The following is a 21528-nucleotide window of genomic DNA, read 5'->3' as shown; positions in this document are numbered from 1 at the left end:
ACAAATAATGAATTCGATGACTTACTGCAGAGCACTGGTGTCAAAGTCAAGGCCCGGGGGCCAGATCTAGCCCACCCCCTCATTTTATGCGGCCCGCGAAAGCAAATCAAACATGGCAACTTCCGTGATGCTTGCTAAAATATGGACCAAAATTTGAAATTCTCAAATGTAATAAATAAGAGACATATTGGAAGCATTTTGTTGTTGCCAAAAACTTCAAAGTGTCCTTGGGTGTCTTGAAAGGCGCTTATAAATAAAATGTATTATTATTATTATTATTATTAAACAATAGTTGGATAAATCGTTATTCTTGACTTTTTCCTTGATTTCACTCATAATGGCCCTCCAATGGAAACTGTAACTAAAATGTGGGCCGCGGCGAAAATGGGTTTGACACCCCTGCTGTAGATGGTGCCTGATTAAATAAGAACATCTGTATTGTTGCACCCAAAAGGCTGTCTAGTGTGTTAGTGTTGTTGCATAGCTTTTGACGTTCTCATGTTGGCATCACTTTTTTACATGTGAACAATTGACATTTGCACTACTTTTGCTACACGCAATACACACTTTACCCACATCTGGTATGCATGGCAACCAAGGCTGCTGGAATTGGGAATCAATGTGTGTGTGTGTGTGTGTGTGTGTGCTTAATTGAGGGAATAAGAGACAAAGGACAGAGATAGAGAGTGATGAATGGGTCCGATGATATGTAGGTAAAGGAATGAAAATAGGTTAACACCATCACGGCGGTGAGCCGCAGACAGATAGGAGAAAAAGAGAGACAGGAGAGGGGAGGTCGAGCGAGCTCTTCTTCCTCTGCCTCGCGCTCTCTTTGATGTCACTTGCTTTTGCAGCTAAAGCAGCAAGCAGCATGGAGCGGGAACCTCCAAGATTCAGTATGTAACGCGATTTTGATGTCACTTGTCTTTGTTTGCTTCAGCTACGACTTTGACGTGGTGTCACACTTTCTATTTCACTGACGACGTGGCTTGGTTGGGTTGCATTACTTTTTCGATTGAGTTGCTTCTATCAGTGGTGTGTGTTTAAAAGTTAGGTAATCATTGGAATCACCTTCTGATGTGATGCACGCGAGGCTTTTGGGTTGGTGATCTCATATTCATCTCATGTCGCTTTTATTTTAATTCCTCAGCGCATGTTTAAAATTCTTGTTTGGATGTTGAAGACGAGAACAAAGAAAAACTGAATTCGCCCTGTCAGGATAAGGCATTTTCATTTAAAATGTCAACTAATTTTCAACAAACTGTTGAATTAATCACCTCTCCAAGGCCTTTTTCTTTTAATGCTGCAGAGTTTTATTTCCATTTCCATCAAGCTTTGCTTGTTGATTTTTTTTTTTCTACACCTGATGGTTTCAATCTGCTCATCCTTTTGGGTGTGAGTATTTTTTTTCCCTTCCCATAACGTCACTGTTCCGGCAATGGGCCAGCCAACATTCTGACTCCACCAATGGTGATGCGTTGAAATTCTACATTCCATAACATTCAAAATTCTTCAAATCCCAATTGATGGGAACAACACAATTGCTACATGCTAAATGATAAATTGCACACATTGCAGTGTATTTCAGTTTCTCACGAGATTAAAATGTGTACGTATTTAAAAGTTGCCTTCATTTGGACACCGTCTAGCGTCAAGCAGAAATGCTTTTTGTCATTTTGATGCAGGTGATGCGGCTTTCACGTCAGATCTTTTGGCATCCCATGGATGTTTATCTGTACGGTTAAAGAACTCGCACAAACGTACGCAGCCTCAAATAGAGTAAATAGGGACTGCATAACTATAATTTATAGTATTCCTTGTGATACAGAACAGTGTCGTAATTCAGTCAAACAAAAACTCGAGAAGAATTGCACATCACAGGCCAGTGTCGGTTTTCCATGAGAGGTAAATAAGGGACAGTAAAGTCAGCTCTATGATTTGATGAAATTAATATTTTGGACTTGTTGTCAAGCCATTCTTGACATTTCAGCTCTTGTTATGTACAATGCCGAACTCTGAGAGGCAGTTTGTGTTTCTCAACGAGGTCAGCAATTTGTTGAAATGTCTTTTCGAGTGTGGTGACCTTTTCTAAGCAGAGTTGCTTTCCTTCAAAATGGTTTTCTCCTTTGTTGATATAGTTTCTTCCTTGCCGCCGCTGAGGTGCCTCTGAGCAAGGCATTGAGCATTGAACATTAAATGACCAGTGTTGTTGAAGCATGTACAAAACCAGACAAAATATGTTGATTTCTTGTGCGCGTGTCTCAAGTTTGGAAATTCTTGACTCGAAGCCATTGATCTTTCTTTATCTTGTGCAGTTCCATATACTGTATATGTCAAGAGATTTTCCAATCTCATCTTCAACAACTCTAATGTATTTTCAAAACCTTCTCAGTTGGAGTTTTTATTCGATGAATATGGCAATTACTCCCGGGGTTGATTCATAATGAGTTGTTTGTTTCAATTTTTATTAAAATCCTTTCTTCACTTTTACCAAGTCTCGTCTTTGCTCAGGTACAAACATGTCTGTGGTTTTAAATTTGTACATTTTCTTGTCCAACTATATCTGACTTTTGGTGGTTATATTTGACAGAAAAGTTCATTTTTACCTAATTTGGAATGAGACGACACAAACAAGGCAGCCACTTAAAAAAAAAGAAGCTTGGTAGGTAATTGGATAAAGGCCTTGGACCAAACTTGCAAACTGCAGTTGTGAAAGCATCCTTTGCCATCACAGTCGACGGCCAATTTGAAATGAGCCGTATCATGTGATAAGTATTTCAAATACTTAATCGGTTCTTTTTTTTTTTTTTTTCCCCCAAAAGTTGATGATACAACCTTTGTCATCTCATCGAAACGTTCTTCAGAACCACAGCAAATGTTAATCATCGTACCATTCCCATGATGAGTGATAACTTAATAATAACGTAATAGAGAAATGATGAGAGTAAATGAAGGGGAAACAAAACAATAGCAGAAACAGATAGCCAGTGAAGATGGAGAAACAAAAAGAACAAATTTTGTGGCGGATGCTTTCCTTCCAGAGAAAAAAGATCACAAAATGGCAGTGCGCTTCATCACAGGACCGCAGACACCGCTCAGTGTCAATTGAGGGACATTGTCTGGACCTCACAAAGTAGCTTGGAGCAAAAAGATTTTCTTTTCACTGCCGTCCCTTTTCATGGTGAACTTTGCACTACATTCCAAATTATTGGGCGTTTTTTTTTTTCCCACCCCCAACCACTCAATGCAATTCACAGAGATATTTTACACTTTAATATCATCTATATTTGCTTTGTATCTCTTATATACGTGTCGATAACAATTGGGAATTTATTGACACCAGTAAACCACTATGAGGACAGCAGTATTTATTTCCCTCAAACTGACTTCATGAAATGTCATGATTCTAATTGTTATGCACAACAGTTTAAATTTGGTGGAAAAATTTTGAAGATAATTTTGTGTGTGTGTGTGTGTGTTTAGTAAAAGGTCCATCAAAAGAAAAGCTTCATTAATTTCACATGCGGCTTGATTGGTAGAAATGAATTAGTTTAACTTGGAAAAACACATAAGAGTTGACAAATTGGCAACATTTTCAACACACGGGTACGTTTATGTTGGGCCCAACGAGACTATTGCTTGACGATAGACACGCATTGATTGGACAACGAGGAGAACACTAAGAAAAATAATGCCATAATGCTTTGCAAAAATTGGTAAGAAACAGAAAACAAGGTTCACATTGACATATTATTCTGCAGGTTTTTGCAAAAAGTGTACCGGTACTTGTGCAAGTTTTATTAAGCCCCTGCTGTGCACAAGTTCAAACAGACAGGTGTGCATATACAGTGAGCACTTCAGCAGATGAGGAATCGTATACAGATTGAGATGGGACATGCCATGCAGGTGACATTAAAAACCAATGCCGTGCCGAGTATTTTTAACGAGCCAACGGCGGGCTGAACTGCCGGAGGGAGCATCCGTACTTCCTCTCAAACCGTTCGCCATCCCCCGTGGAGGTGGCATCTTCTGGGTCGTTATGTCCGTAATGCCAGTGGAGTCTGCACTCATGTGTTGGAACAAAGCAGCACTCTGGCACTTGCTGCATTCCTTAAGTGTTACAAACATATTCTTAAGTTTTTGAGATGCGGAATAATAGTTAGCTCAGAGTTCAATATAACACCCGGGTTTTTCATCTGTGATGAGAGGTTTGGGCACTGCGTTTGTACTTTAGTTAAAAGTTTCTCTTTCTGGGACCCGGGACCGATGTGTAAAACTTCAGTCTTGTCCTGAAATGAGGGCCATCCATCAGTCTTTCAGAACCTCATCCGTCTGGACTGCCCAAAGTGGCCCGGTCTTTATCAATGAATAAAACGGTTCGTCTCTATGCATTTCAGAAGTCCTGGTACGTTTCCTCCTTGAGAGCGTTTTCCAGCAGTTGCCACAATACAGCTTTAGGCATGACTGCAAGCCTTTTGTCGGAGACCACATCGGGTGGTTCTTTGGACTCTCGAGACACCAGCGGCTCATCAGTGGCCTTTTAACAGCTGCTCTCTGATTACGATCGTTCAGGCAGCAACGTTCCTTTGCTCACCTTTATCATGACGCACACATAATTTTGTTGCATTATTTTAATGATCTAAAGTTCTTGAAATTGGATCCTTCTTTTCGAAAGGCCATACTGCATGAAAATTGTAACTTGATTTTCCTTTGAATTAGGCACACGTGGGAAGCTAATCAAACAGTGATATCGGTAACAGACTCGCAAAAGAACATGCAAAAACCTTCCCCGAAAATTGAGAGCACAAATGCGTCGTTCAGTTAAATCCTATACATTTGATATTTTCAAACAGTGTGATTAACTGACACGATTCTGAAGAATTCAGCAATATTGGTTTATAAATGTGTTTTTAAACAACATTCAAGTACTGTTATTGTTGCTGTTCCAAAAGTCCCCGAGGGAAGTGAAATGGGTCTCAGGAGTTTTTAGTGGGAGCAGATGATGGCCTTGCACAGTATGTGGAGCGTGAGCAATGATGTTCGGCTTATTCAATACTGTACATCCATAGAAGGCATATGTGGACATGTACAAGTGTTGCCCTTCAAAACTATTGTAGAAGTGTCAAAATCTCTTTTGTTGCAGTGCACATTTCGATGGAGAAGTTTTGAATTTCACATTTGTAAATCCTGTCATGAAGACAAAACATTTGATAAAACATATTAAATTAGGGGAATATACTGTATTTGTATTTTCGAGGGGTTCGAAATTGAAAATTGGTACCAGGTCTCAATGGTACCAATTTTGGGTGCTTTCGCGAGAGTTTATATAGTAAGGGTAATGGCAGTATGTTCAATATTAAAATCTCAATATCTTTCATTAAAATGTTTTTTTTCCCCAATAATTTTCCCTTGAAATTTAATGAAGAAATAATTGACTTCCTATTTTACCCGAAAGACAATTTTCTTCATGGAGTTTTCTCTATTGGCACTGCTTTTTGAACGCTCTTCTTCTTTGATGGCATAGACCCAGTGTAAGACATGTGCCATCTACTGGCGGACAGTGTCATTACAATTCAAAAGGGATCAGGTACTGTTGAGGAAACATTTTCATAATCTTCAAAATCATTCTGTGAGCCATTCCGCATGACATGCAGGATATACCCTGGTCTGGTCGCAAGCCAATCACACTCAAATTCACATGCATGGGCAATTTAGAGTCTTCAATGAACCTAATATGCATGCTTTGGGAATGTGGGAGGAAGCCAGGGTACCCAGAGGAAACCCAAGCAGGAAGAACATTCCAACTCCTCACAGGAAGGCCCTAGCCGGGATTCAAACGCTGAATCTAAAAATCTGTGAGGCAGATGTGCTAACCGCTACCGTGCTGCAAAGAGTGCTGTTTGTCCATCTAACTGGCAAGCTAAGAGCCCAGTGCATCGATTAAACAGTACACCATTGGAAAGCTGCCAGAGCCAAACAAGCTGCCGAGACATTCTTTATGTACTTCATGCGTTTACTGGCGGAATTAAATTACAGTACTGCACTTTGTTCACTGCGTCTGCTGTTCTTTGCTTTGGTCTATAACAGAAGCATGCTCTGGAACTACGCTGCCTGTCGGATGTGTAAATTATTTATTGGATTTCATTCTAATGTGTTGTTATTCATTTATCTTGTTACAGCTTTTTTAATTGGGATGACATTTAGCGAATATGTCAGTAGCAATGGCCAGAAAATTGAAATGATGCAAGTACATTTTTCGAAAAGTTTTTTTTTTTTTTTTTTGTGGGCGGCCCGGTAGTCCAGTGGTTAGCACGTCGACTTCACAGTGCTGAGGTGCCGGGTTAGATTCCAGCTCCGGCCTCCCTGTGTGGAGTTTGCATGTTCTCCCCGGGCCTGCGTGGGTTTTTTCCGGGTACTCCGGTTTCCTCCCGCGTTCCAAAAACATGCCTGGCAGGCTGATTGAACACACTTAATTGTCCCGAGGTGTGAGTGTGTGCGCGCATGGTTGTTCGTCTCTGTGTGCCCTGCGATTGGCTGGCAACCGATTCAGGGTGTCCCCCGCCTACTGCCCGAAGACGGCTGGGATGGGCTCCAGCACCCCACGCGACCCTAGTGAGGATTAAGCGGTTCGGAAGATGGATGGATGGATGGAATTTTTTTGGTGCTGATTCCAAATCTGCCCTCGTTTTTTTTCTGGCATATCATTTGAATCATAATAATAATAAAATATGACAAAGAATAATAGGTAATATTATATTGTGTTTATATACTGTTTGTATTAATATTTAGAATTTAAGGGTTTAGTTCAGTAACAGGTACAACTCCTTTCTGAAATGTCACAGCTATTAATTACACCGCATGATAACGTCTGTATTGCGCAAGCTTTTATAGGTCAAACTTAAAAACAAAAAATGAAAATATCTCAGAAACCTGACATGCGAGAAAAAAATTGACATTTTATAAATGACTGTAAAAACAACATTTCGAGAAAGAAATAAAATAAAATTTGCTGTTGACCAGTGTGCGCATTAAACCTCAACATGAGACTTGATGCACTCTAAAAACAGTTCAGTCAAAAATGATCCAAGTTGCGTTCAAGTGGAGTGAACCTATATTTTGGGGTGTTTATTCACCCCAAAATTTGGATCAAATGGATAAACCACAAAACAACCAATTTTATTTTATTTTATTTTTTGTACAAAAGTATCAATTTTTTTGGAAACTCCCTATTTTGGCAATATCATTCTCATTTCCAAGTGCTCCGCTGCAGATGTACCACAGTGAGATCACTTCATCCCTTCTGTCCCCACACGTGAACACATATTGCATGACGACGCATCCTGGCTTCTGCGTCAGTCGAATTCATCATTATGTTGCTCCAACTTTCCTCGTTCTGTGGATTATTCATTCCTTATTTCCGCTGTGCAAGATGGCGTTTAACATTAAAAAAATGTCAGGAAGAACAATTTCGTGAAGCAGCACATCTTCGTGGCAACTCTCTCTCTCTCTCTCTTTTAACTTAACTGACCTGTGCATCATTTTAAACATTACTGAAAGAAATTTTTAGATGAATTTTGAAAGCAGATAATTAAAAACATGTTTTTTTTTTCATTGAGTGCATGCACACATCCTCTGTGTGGAGCTCAACTGGTCTGTGTTATTGTGATTTTTGCAGCACATTTAATGGATATACCCCAAGGCAGGCAGATTGCACTGCAATCTTGGAGAAGTGGGTATAAACACACACACACACCAACACGTACACTCTCACACAGCCTACTTCTGTGGATTCACTTTCCCACATATCAGCAACCAAAAACTATTTGCGGGCAATCCAAACAATTACTGTACACCATTTCTCTTGCATAAAATTGGATTTTCCAATCTCTGGGAGTAATAAAGGGATTTCTACTTCCCTTCAATACTTCCTAAATCTCTGTAAACCAAGTGCTGTCACTAATTACTTTTTGCAGCAACGTGCTCAAGCGGCCACATGGAAAAAATATTCTCACACAGCCAAAGTAATTCCTATAGATAGATACTGTCAGAATAAAGCTACAATGGCACTAAGGCATAGACCTCTGCAAGGCTTGCAAAGCTTGAAATAACATTATTATTATTTTTATTTTTATTTTGGAGGAGCGGTTCTGCTAGTCTGTTTGGATTTTGGTAGCAAATTTCAAATTTGGAGGAGCAGTTTTTTTTGCAGATTACTCCAACTGTGACCCAAGACATGGGAGGGGTATATCAGGCGTTTTGTGGTTTCCAGGTTGGGCAGAGACCATTTTCCAGGCCTTTCGGCAATCTAAGCTTCTGTAGCGAGAACCTCTATGGAGAGGAAAACGCTACAGTCATAAAATTGTTCATATTACAGTGATCGTTATATTTTCAGTACGGCAAGTTAGGACGGACATATCACATCCGGGACTGTCAGTGGATGGTAGAGGACCAAAATAGCAGGGAGACAGGAGCAGGAGGGTGTACTGAACCAAATGTATTGACGGAAACACTTGCTGGGGTCCACTGGAAGAACTAAATCAATAACAAAGTTGTGAAAAACTCAATAACTCAAAGTCACAACAAAACATCAGGAAATAAAACACACCACACCGAGAAACAAAATAGCCTGCCAGCAACAGAAACAAAACAACACGACAGTCACAAAAACAAAGCGACGTGACAGTCACACAACGATCCGACAAAAGCGAGGGAACGAAGCAAACTGGTGAGGGAGCGAGGGACACCTGGACAAGACACAAAGGGTTGACACAAGGGACCCAGATGACAAGAACATGTGGAAACAAAACCAAACGAGGAAGACAAAAGCTCATGAGGAAACAAAAAAGAGAATCACGACAGGGACGGTAACCAAAGAGCCGTTTGAAACAAAACCACGGGGCCCAGAACCCCTTGGTCATCTAAAATGACAATCAATTGTCTTTTCTTTTTTTTTTTTTTTCTTCCTCTTTATGTCTGCTGCAGACACCCGTTGAACCGGGTGTCCCTTTTCGAAGCGATATGTCAGAGCAATCGCAATATTGGATGTGGCCACCGTATGAGCCAAAACATTGGCAAACAATATTTGGAAAAATGAGTTGGAATGACATCGTCAAAAGCAATTTTAATCCAATGTGTTCTGGCTTGACGATTCATCTCTAAGGATCAAGTGAATGCGACATCTTCACCAATCGCTTCACTTTGCCACATCCAATACGGCTGCGGTGTCGCCGTACTCAAGATGTCGCTTAAGTTTGAGGTTTTGCCCTGAGAGCCGTGAGACAGTTGTGCTCAACATGAGGCTACCAGACAATACGATTGTCGCATTCCTGTCTGGACTCATATCTTCATTTGACTTCTTGCTTAAGCTCATTTGATTAGAGGCGCGCTTTGTTTAATTTTTTGTTTTCTCGCTTCTGTATTGTTGTGGATTCATTTCCTGAGTCTGTGTGCAGGCCATGTTCATCCTTTGATCCCGTTCCTTTCTTGGCCCATTGTTGTTGCATTTGGGTCCTTCTACTTGTACCGTGCCATCATGTTGCCCGTTTCATACAAAAACACGCAAATATGAACGCATTCAAACTGCGCAGTACATACATAAATAAGTCATAAGTTAGATCTTCTTCGTGCCTCTCGTCTGCAGCTCATTCAATTGCTTGTCCTACATTCATCCGGCAGACAGAATTCACATTGTGTCCTCGTTTTTTTACATCCTACCCTGCAGAGTTGAGTGTGTTACACAAAATTATTTGACTGTTACATGACATCACAGGATATGTGGGCAATAGCGGTCGTGTTTTTAACCCTTTCAGAGACAACGGTTACTACAGGGTGCATAAAAGGGTTAAAACTGAAGTCGCTCACGTCTCAGTCTTTTCTGTTGGGCCTCATCCAAAGAATCCATTTGATCGATTACATTTAACAATGTTTTTATGGCGATATCAATAATTATGGTATCCATTATTTGTGATTTTTCGCAATCGTTCAGAAACAAATTTCAATATGCAATGCTTGTCTTCCATAAATCCCTACTAATGTTTATGTTCAAGTGATCACTTCTACAACAGTCCTAGGAAATCACAATGTGCCATCACGGGTGAGCTATTTTTCGAACCGGCCTACACGACGTTGGAGACCCCCGGCCGAGACATTAAACCCCGACTCAACCCTGATTTCATGAGCGGCGTTACGCTGTCCTGTTTTGTTGGATGACATTTAAAAGCATATTTTGTTGTGCTCATTTTACAACTGCTGACGTTCACACTTTTGCAGTCAAATGCACCACAACAAAAGGTGGCCTGAGTAATCAGTTGGCTGACTCACCTGTTTCCAAGTGACACCATTTGATTTAGCATACTCAAATGTGTCTCTCTCGGTGCAAACGTGTTATTCTTTAGTTATTCTTTTGAAAAGTGGAGCCTGACTTGTTTGGGCAGCTCCGTCATGCCAAGCAAATATTACCATTGACAGGTCAAATACTGCATACGCTCCAAGTGCTCAAGCATTTAAGTGACGAAAAAAAAAAAGAATTTCTCTAAAAAAAATCAAATGAAGATACGGGCCAAGGCACCAGTGTGATGGATGATTAGGAAAGAAATGTCGCCTCTTTTCCTCATCCCCTCACAGGCACCTACATGGTCTGAAAGCTGTGTGTTTCCTGGGGGAGACAGCAAGGACAAATGTGAAGCTGCAGTCGACATGCTTCATCAAATTCCACCAAGAACGACTTTTACACGTCACCGAGTGATTGATTGAACAACATTTTTAAAAGCTAAATAATCAGGTCCTGAGCAGTTGGTGATACGTTGTCATTATTATGGCTTACTTTCTGAACGAAACCACTTTTAACGTTTGACTCGTCAGCAATCAAATGACGCCAGCGATGTAGATTTGTCACTCAGTATTCAAATGCCCGCCCTGAGTCTTGTACAAAGCTAAAACTTTGCATCAGCTGCCAACCTGGGAGAAGTTAAGGAATAAACTGCAGAGCCAACACAATAGAAAGACGCAGTGGCCAAAAGATCAAGTCACGTCAAGCTTTATTGTCAAATATGCCCGATGTGCAACATACAGCACAGATACAATTACTTTCCTCACTCAACCACAGTGCAAACAGGCAGTGCATTTAAAACATTAGATGCCCACACATCGGCACTTGCCAAACAGAGGAAAGCTGTTTTCCATATAAGATATCCTTTATTTGTCCCGCAATGGGGAAATTTACAGTCAGAGTTCAGAAAGCAACACAATTCAACACAACACAACACAATATACAGTACAATTCAAGAAAACAGCACACCTATTGAAGCGGAGTATATTTCCATGTTGAATATTTTTCAATATTAATGAGAAAATGGCAGCTCTTCACAGGCATTTCTGACCAACAAAAATGGCTCGAAAAAGACCCAAAATCATGTTGCAAACCTGCTAAAAGGATATCAAAAAGGATCAAAACTTTATTCATGTATTTATTTTATAACATGGCACGTGTCATTAAAGATGATCCCACAACAGCACACCATTTAAAGCAGTGGTGTCAAACATACGTCCCGCGGGCCGGAACCGGCCCCCGAGGCGGTTCGATCAGGCCCGCGGGATAATTTAAAAATGAAAAAAAAAAGCATAAAAGACACAAAATGAATATTTTTATTAAGATGCAATTCATGTATTAACCGCTAGTCATTGTTTTCTCTTTCGTTTGTAAAGTGTAGGTGGGGGTTACATTTAGATTTCATATGCACATGTGTAAATGGTTTAAAAAAATCCTTTCTTTATAAATCTTGTTTAATCTTAAAATGCATGACTATATTTTTAAATACTAATTGTTCAAGTTTTGTGCCTTTGTACAATCAGTGGGATCAGTTGCACTGCATATATGTGAATGATTAAATTAAATTGCACATTTGTCGAAGGAAATCTAAGGTGTTTTATGAAATGTTAGGTAAATGAAATGTAGGTACATTTCAACATTTTCCTCATGTACTTGTGCTTCGCTATATCAAAACAAAGGAGAGACATATTTTGGTTATTTATAGCAGAGTATGGTATAATTTTATAGTCTGGCCCACTTGACATCGACCGAGGCCGTATGCGGCCCACAATATGAAATGAGTTTGACACCCCTGATTTAAAGGCTTGCACCATTTGCGGTACTGCACTTAGGGGATTCTCTGATTCGAAACCAAGTCTTACATGTGTAAGTTCCGTAACTTGGGAGCGTTCAGTAATTCTGTGCATAAAACCCGTGGCATGTGAATATTTCTTGTGAAGAGCTTTTGTGATGGCCCCCCTGCTGTTCGTTGTAGCGACAAATGAAAGCGTAGCAATCGCGCAGAGCGGCTCTAATGTGCTCACGCTGACACACACAAACAAAAACACAGTCAAGACTGACATGCAGCGATGCAGTCTGCCGCACAGCATGGAAAACATTTATATTCGTTTTCACAATGCAGCTTAGCAAAGAATCGCGGTCGGTACACGCACCACGAGGCCGTTTTAGCCAATCACCATCACCCAGGAAGCCACCTCATTTGGAGCCATAAGGCCACAATGTGGCATGCCTGGGGAATGACCCTGATAACGTAATTACAGGATTTTAAAAAAAGTTTTTTCCTGAAAATCCACATTTTGGATGCACTTACTCGGCAAAAGCGCCCTGTAATGAGCTTGAAATGTAAAATAGGGCAGCGGGCTTGGTAACAGGTTTTCCCAACACCCGCCCCTAAATTTTGATCCGGATGCTGCCTTGTGTGCAAGGACCCAAATGTGACTGTAAATTGACGAGGTACACTTCATGGTGGGCTCAGTCCGCACTGGGTTACAGCCCTAATTGGCCAAGTCCTTGGGGGTGTGGTGAACCTATGGAGTTGTGTTTGCAAGCGTGCGGTCCTCTCACCCCCCCCGCCAACCGTTCAGCAAGCTCCCAAATGAATTCATTCCGAAGAAGTCTGGTTCTCCCTGGGCGATGAGGAGGTAGACTTAATTGGAAGTCTATCTGCAAGCTCAGTCCACCATGTTCTGCGCCGATTCACATCCAATAGTGTCAAAAGCTCAGCACACAACTGATTTCTCAAAAATAGCGTCAATAGCGTGGCGTGTACAACCGAAATACATTTCCACGGGCGTTTTCATTGTCAGCTGATATGTAGCTACTTGTTCAAACTCAGAAGTGGCCTGTGTCCACCTGCTCCTTCCTTCCGCTCGCTATGTTCATGTCGCACAGTCTTCCTTTTCCTTCATGTTGTGTCATTTGAGAGCCTTCTGCTTCCGTGGAATTTGTCAACCCATACTGTGAGGAGAGCAGGTTGTGTTGTGGGAGTGAGAAATGTGTCGTACTGTACCTGCCTCAAATGTTACACTAATGTGGCATCTCGACACTCTCTCCGTACCACATAAAGATGGAAAGAGAAGTTAGACCACTTCGTCAAATATAAATATCAAAATCACCTCCCCAAGACCACCTTTATTGAGCACTGGGGGGACTTTTAAGGACTGAAATATGTGGCACCAGAAACTGATTTTGAAAAGTAATAGTTCAGTTTGAATAGTTAAACTTGAATAATAGCATTGAAAAAAAAAATCGATGACATCTGACATCATTTGAAATTGTATTTTTTTTACCAATGAAATGAATGAATTGTACAATTTGAATGTGAATTTATTAATTTGGAACTGAAGTCCAATCAACTTAAAGCTGAATTTAAAATGTTGAATGGCTGAATTTGTATTGAGAATAAATTTATTTGGATTTTGAAAACTGAATGTGAAAATATACACAATTCAATTTTCAATGCTGATCAAATATTGTTTCAGAGAGGCTGAAATACATCTCATAACATTAAATCTACCTTCGTGGTTATTGAAATTCAGCTCCAAACAAATTCAAATTCCTATGCGGATTCAGTAGAATTCAGATTCAATTTTTCAATGCAACAATTCAATTTCCACAAAATACAGATTCAATTTATGAAATTAAAATCCAAAATTTCAATGTAATTGTTCAAATTTGGCCTTTCAAATTCAAATAGAAAGGATTCAAATTCAACAATAAAAAGTAACAGAAGAAGTGAATAGGCAGGAGCAATAGAAGAATGTACGACTTGGGGTCTTACTGAAAATGTCAACTCCGTCCATTTTTTTTTTTCCCAACCTGCAGAGCATAAAGCCAGAGCAAATGAGCAAAGTCATTTTCCATTCATGTTCATATTCAAAGATGTGGATTTGATCTCGGATCAATTCTGATGCAGCAGACATTGGTGATTCATACGCACTGGCTGACTTGGGGGGCTGCCTGAGATCCGTTACGGCTCAATGGGCCATTTTGAGTCACCGTGTGGATGAGTGGTGATCAGTCCAGGCAGGCTATTGTCCGCCCTCTCCTTTACACCCTCTTCACCCATGACTGCACCTCCTCCCGGGATGCCACCGCCATCATCAAGTTTGCTGATGACACGGCAGTCATTGGCCTGCTCGGCGGTGGAGAATAGGTGGCTCACCTGGTGTTCTGGTGCCTTGAAAATAATCTCTTAATCATGAAAAGACTGAACAGATGATTGCCGACCTGAGGAGGAGGAAAGTGCAACTTGCACCACTTGTTATCAAGAGGACTCGGGTAGAGTGGGTGAAAACCTTCAAACTCCTTCGTACCCCGTTTAGCGATGACTTCGCGTGGACCCTCAACACAAAGCACATCGTGAGGAAGGCTGAACACAAGCCACCTTACGGGAGCTGAGAAAATTCCGAATATCCCCACCACAACCTCTCAGCAATTTCGAGGGGAGGACGGAACTGCACGGCAGCCTCACGTCACATCTACAGTATGAGAGCTGTACTAAAAAAAGAGGGCACATCATCACTTTTTTTTTCTACTTCTTCCATCCGGAAGACACTACAGGAGTGTCGCAGCCACAACAAACTGCTTCTACCCACAGGCCATGAAACTCCTGCGCAATGGCCACAGAATCTAGAGTGCGACGCGTGACATAATGCGGCAATCTGTACTTCAGCTACACTGGGCAATACATCTGCAACGTACAATAATACTTGAATAATGAAATGCCGATGTCATTTGATCTAATATATGAAATATTTGTTTTTTTTGTATTGGCTAAACTGCTAAAACACATTAATAGTCTAATCTTTTAAAATTGTTCCTATGTACTGTCACTGTAAAAGAACCAGTCCAACCAAGAACCAGTCCACTACTTGTGTCAACATTGTTTGCTAGTCTGTGCAAGAGAAGCCAAATCATTGGGTCGTTTTGTACCTTTGGGTTGTTTTGCACAAAATATCCCAGAAAGTTGGGTCAAAGTGACCCAAGTAGTGGCTCCACCCTTTTTTTTTTTTTTTTAAACCAAAAATGTCAAATTTTCGACCCAACTGTTTTTAGACTGTTGCGTAGCTCCACTTTATTTTATTATATAAGGGGTGCTATTTATCAATTATTTGACAACCTTCTCTAAATTGACATTTGTCCAAAGCCTTTGAATTTCAGCTTTCACTTAAAATCATTGGATATCTCCATGATAGCAGAAATAAAACATCTGCTCAACATTTTTCCCTATTTTCTGACACGTTATTGACCAAACAGACAAGCAAATCATAATTACTTTGCTTTCTGCACTGGTAATTTGAAATAATGTCCTGCTTTTTTAATAAAGCGATAGAAATTCAAATGTTGTTTTTTTTTTACACAGATTCACGGATCAATCAACAAAATATTTGATAGATAGTGACAAAAATAATTGCTATTTGCAGCCCTAATATTCATCTTTGTCAAAGAGAGTCTATAAGAGTACTATAAGAATTCTATTGCGCAGTGTTAGCATTTCTTGTTTTTTTTAAACCGCACACATGACAAATAAACGTCCTGAATCTCTCCCAAAGTCAGCTGGGATAAGCTCCAGCTCAGCCGTGATCCTAATGAGGACACGCACTACTATAGAAAAAGATGGAAGAATTGCTCTGGGTCGAGCATTTAAAGGGTCTCGCGGGTCAGTACTTGTGAAAAGTCAAGACGCGAGCAGGAGGGGATGAAACACTTTTAACAGTGAACTCCGATCAGAGCTTCAGTTTTTGTGACCGATTCTTATCTTTTGATTCATAAGTATTGGAAAACGTGAACTTAATTGCTTCGAACATGCTGTCAGTTTGAGATTATATGTCACGGGACATTTTTGCCTTCTTTAGTGTTGCGACAGTAAGTCGACAGGCCAGATTGTTTGGTGCTCACCAATCTATAAGTATCTGGCAAGCAGCTGGAAGGACTCGGTCTAGGGATACTAAAAGAAAGTGAAAGGACTGGTGTTTTGGTTGTCACATCCGTTAAACTTCTACCTGATCAGCAAGTAAATCATGATTCATTCCTAATGCTGTGTGACAATAAAAGCTCCTTTGTTCAGTTTTCCGTTTGCCTTTCCCAACATCTTGGTGGTGAGCTATGTTAGATATTTTAAACTGGTCATAAGGCTAACAAGCTCTTTGTTGTCACCGCATGTCTTGGTTCAGCGTAGTTGCAAGAGGGATTTGTGACATTTAAAAGTGTCTGGAGGGTGGGCTGGTTTTCAATTTATTCAAATTGAAGCCTTGTTCACAGTGATAACAAAAGATGAGTGTGTGGGGAGGGGGTGCACCAATAAATATTTTCCATTTAATCACGGCAAAAGAAATCAAAAGCACGTTAGTAACTAATATGACTAAAAATGTTCAAGCTCAATGTTAGGGTATTTAATAAAAAAAAAACCAACTACAGTGTTGACCCACCTATTAATTTGTTACTGGCAAATTCACCTTGTCAGTAATTTTTATTTTGGTGGTGGTGGTGGTGGTGGGGGGGGGGGGGGGGTGTTAAACCTCCGCTCCATTATTCATTGAAACCCTCATCTATTCACTGATTTCAGCTCTTTCTGAAATGATGGAAGATGCCCCCAAAACCCTGGCTAATATAAAATTAGTGCTTTGGCACCATCTTTTGGCGGACTGGTTCCAAGGAACTATGTCAAAGTGAGGTGAGGAGCTTCTTTTGGAAAGTCAAAGTAGAAAAGCATCGCTTACCCGACGTCTTGTGGTAGCTACAGTCAATTCAAAACTTTTTTTGGGTGATGTCAATTCCTCTGGATTTTTGCAGGGCTCAGTCCCAACATTTTCGTGAATTACTGTACAATTGTTTTTCCTAAATGCAACTTAAGAGCCATTACAGCTGATGTGGTCACAAGGAACCCATTATTGTCATTTTGTATCCATCCACCCTCTTTTTTGATACGATTCAGGGTTTACGGTGAACCGATATTATCTATCACAGAGCACATATCGACAAACATCCTTTCACACTTTCACCTGTGGGCAATTTAGAATCTTCGCTGAACCTAAAAAGCACCTTTTCGGAATGTGTGAGGAGGCCGGAGTACCTGGAGAAAACAAATACAAGTCCAAGGCGAACATGCAAACTCCACATAGAAAGGTCCGAGTTTCGAACACAGAACCTTTTAGCACGGGAGGCCTACATGCGCTCAAGCCGATGGGCCCATTTGAAAGGGAATGAGAGGAGCCACGTCTATTGGCGGGCTATCTGCCTACATGCCTGCCTGTCTATCTCCTTTTATTATTTGTTTACAAATGGTATAACAGTGAAGGCTGCGGCAAACGAAAGAAGACCATGTGACACGGCAGGCAAGAAAGAGTGAAGGTTGAAGATGGTCAAAGGTGGCCCACTTTCCGAGTTCTGATGAGAAAAAAGGTGGGAGAAGGACAAAAGATGTCAGACAGAGTTTACAGGATGGGGATTGTCTTCATAGTAGGCACGCTCATCAACATTTAATGAGGACCCTCGAGATGGAACATGGGCGGCAGTGCGTGCGCTTGTGCATGTGTGTACTATTGCTGTGTGTGTGTGTGTGCGCAGTGAAAGGGATCATGATTAATTATGCAGTAAATAATTGATCGCACCAAGCTCTTAATTAAGTTAAGGTGCGCAGCGTAGTCGGCCCTCCGTCACCCAGCATGACTGACACCTTTGAGACACAAAGGCCATACTCGTGGAAACGGAATATGGTTTGGTTCAGTATTTACTTATCGGGTAGTGTGTGCAACATTATGCATAAACCTTTGAACTAATTTCAGCAAAAGGGCCAAGTGGTCAGGGCAAATAAAACGCAAAAACAATCTTGCTTTAGTTCTTTTGCCTCACTTTGTTACTTTTTTTTGTCTGGGTGAGTTTTGACTTTATTCAGATTTATGACAAAATTACGACTCTATTCCCATGTTGCTTTATTGATTTCGTAATATAACAAAAACGCATCAATACTTTTTCTATTCAGTGTTGGACAGTTATGTCATTGTACTGATACTTCCAAGTGTGTGCTGAGTTGCAACATTTTGACACAATAGCACCGATGTTTGTGAATGAGAAATTATGGTTGCCGGTATTGGCGGCTCAGTGGTCGAGTGGTTACCACGCTGGCCTAAAAGCGCAGAGGTCAAAGGTTGGATTCTGGCTCCGGCCTTCCTGTGTGGAGTTTGCATGTTTTCCCCGTGCCTGCGTGGGTTTTCTCCAGGTACTCCGGTTTCCTCCCACATTCCAAAAACATGAATGGCAGGCTGATTGAACACTCCAGATTGTCCCTAGGCGTGAGTGTGAGCGCGCATGGTCGTTCGTCTCTGTGTGCCCTGCGATTGGCTGGCGACCGGTTCAGGGTGTCCCCTGCCGACTGCCCGAAGACAGCTGGGATAGGCTCCGGCAGGCCCTTTCTCTATTTCTGCCATTGTTAGCCATTGCTTAATGGTCGATGCGGCTCTGAGCTTCACGGTAGTAGTGTTAGCGGTTAGACGTGTGTGTGTATCTAATTGCTCTCAGCTTTTCCTGACATCCGACAAGGTATATCCCATTTGGCCACTTACGCGTTCGATATCTCGTTCTTGTTACATTTAATGATGCATATCCAAACATGTCCACTTGGGAGAAACCATTAAGCATGTCGTGAAATGCACCCAAAGCTTGTCCTTAATTTGATTTCGACCATCAGGAGGCTCGTTTCGGTGGTTCGTTTGAGATCAAAACCTCAATGCCGTGTCACCTTTTTATGAAATAACCAGCGGCAATTTAAACGCTCATTTTTGAGGTGCAGTGACATTTGTGGTAAAGATGATGCACGGGCTAGTTTAACACCCAAAGGAGAGCAGTCAGTGGCGCTGACATCTTGCTTGGAAGATTGATATGCCAAGTCAGAATCTATACAGTGCAACGCAAGAAAGAAACATTTGTCAATGTCACAGTTTCTCTGAAAACCACAACAGGGGCTAAAATCGAATCAAGGCGAGAGTTCGGCTCGTGCCACTAATTGAGCCGGACATAGAATGAATTGTTAAAAATAGGGTATATTTAATGGATATAAATAGAGGAATGGAGAGTCCGATAGTGTCATTAATTCTGTAGTTTGCACAGAAACTCAAGTTTAAGCATGAGCTTCTCCTGCATTTAGGTAGAAGCACATGATCATGGATGAGCACAATGTATCTCTTTTGCATTCTTGATCCAAATTAGCCGCATACTCCCATTGCAAATTGATCTTGGAATGTGAATATTAGGACAATAGTACAGAGTAATATTTTTAGAGTGATTGGGAATTGATCATTGGATGCACTTTTTCATTCAATATTATGATGGAAAAAAAAAAGAAAGAAAATACAGACTCCTGCAAATAAAAGGCACCTAGAATAAATGAAGCGTCTGTAACTGTCTCCGTAAAATGAAAATGACAAAAGCACACGCTGGATCAGACGGGCATTGTTTGACATTTAGAGCTTTGGACCCGACATATTCACTTCTAGAAAATGAATAGAGTGGCATCCTTTTCAAAAGAGATCCGACTTGATGTCCTTGCACCTTCTTTTTTCCTGTAATGATGTTTCATCAGTCCGCGATGCCGCTTCTGCCATATGAGGGCTGTTAAATGGGATCCCTTTGTGACTGCTGTATTAATGAGTTTATTGAAACGAGTGTAAAGGTAGAAGTTATAAATATAAAGGACTGTCAGCAAGGATGCCTCCGCTGGGTGCCTGTAGGCGTGACGGAGCAGCCATTAAGGCAAATGATGCCGTCTAGCGTGTAATAAGGGCGGCGGACGCGCCTGCTCTCATGTGTTGAAGCCTCGACCGAACGTGTGATTTAACAGTCTCGCAGAAGCGACGAGAGCGCGAAGGTATATCACACGCCGATGCAAACACTCTTCGCTTCACTGTTGCATCACCGCTCTGCGGTATTCCCGTTCAACGAACCGCGTGACTGAAGATTGAAGCAAATTACCTCTGAGCTTGCTGATATGTCTTTAATCAGTCCAAAGCCCAGGACAAATAAGGTAAATTAGCAGGTGCAAGCCCGTTTGCCATCGGAGATTCAAACTTTCGTCTGAGTAACAACATCAAAAACTTGATCAGATACGTGCCTGGTGCAGTTGGCAGCCAGTTCGACTGATTGCTTGTGTGTTCCCTGCTGTGGCAATTGAAATATGAGGCAAGGGACCCTCTCGCCTCATTCCTTTGTCGAAGAATAAGATGAGTGCGCAGCAACACAAGTGTTCAAGAGTTTACGCTGTGCTCACTGAATCATTTGGGATAGATGGAAAAAAATGGACGTTTTATTGCTCAGACGGAAAAAGGACGGAACTGATCGGACAGCATGTGAAGGATGACAAAAGTAAAGGCAGCAGTAGATTCAAAAGCCAATGGCAGAGGTTAAAGGGAGTGTTTAATTAGAGAGCCAGAGGGTCTGATGATCCGGCTCGGGAACACAATGGTGGCTCGCAAACGAGACGGCGAAGCTCCGGTTTAGGGTAGGAAAACTGAGGATGAGATTAAGGAATGGCACGAAGAAGAAGGGTGGAATCAAGTCGTCCGTGGAGGAAAAACGCAGAGCCAGACTGGATAGGGTGGCTCTGGGTAAAAGACAATCAAGATCAAAAGGTTATGCACCAAAGTTCAAAATGGGAAGCATTTGCACTTATAACGGCCGAAATACCACTCATAAAGCAGGAATCATCTGGCACCCGCTTGCACGTCAGGATGTTTGCTGATCAGCTGCAGGTTTGGGAACACCCTCCGGAAATTAAAGGAAAGAGCCAAACAGAAGGTCCCCGGAAGTGGACTCGCCAAAATAAATGAGCAAGTGATAATAAATACACAGAAAGAAGGGGGTCTGTGGCAACACATCACGCATGTCTCATTTTCTTGCCCGCAAAGGTCTTGCTAAGGTTCTGATTGAAATCAGTCAACCCGATAAGTCATCCTGTCTCACTTGACAGGTGCGAAGTGTAGAAATGACTTCAATCTGGCCCAAACCTCCTCCTTTATCCTCCATGGATATGTTTGCAGTATGAGTATTCTGTAAGTAAAACGAAAAAGCACTTCATGGCAAAATGTGAAATAGAAATGGGTTCGTCTTCAATAAGTCAGAAAATGTGAAATGCAGCCTGTGCTTGTCTGTAATTAGATTTTGACTCTCAAGACGCTCGTTTTAGAGGTGGATTTTTGTTGTTGTTT

At 41.3% G+C, this 21528-nt stretch overlaps 1 protein-coding gene across 2 annotated transcripts in view; it reads left to right on the top strand.

Annotated features, from left to right (window-relative positions):
• plch2a (phospholipase C, eta 2a) overlaps positions 1-21528 on the top strand; it is a 114057-nt gene that overhangs the window by 21426 nt on the left and 71103 nt on the right. Inside the window, exon 1 of one of the 2 annotated variants that reach the window (XM_086135641.1) lies at positions 857-896. The exons of the other annotated variant lie outside the window; for it this stretch is intronic. Within the exon in view, the coding sequence (XP_085991767.1) occupies positions 872-896 (25 nt within the window). The 5' untranslated portion in view covers positions 857-871. Of the gene's footprint in view, positions 1-856; positions 897-21528 lie in introns of those variants that run through there. 2 annotated transcript variants of the gene reach the window in all.

The sequence above is a fragment of the Hippocampus guttulatus genome, chromosome 1 (genome assembly GCF_054856545.1).
Source record: "Hippocampus guttulatus isolate MCC_2025c chromosome 1, RoL_Hgut_1.0, whole genome shotgun sequence".
Lineage (NCBI taxonomy): Eukaryota > Metazoa > Chordata > Actinopteri > Syngnathiformes > Syngnathidae > Hippocampus > Hippocampus guttulatus.
This window is presented reverse-complemented; position numbering and strand designations above follow the sequence as displayed.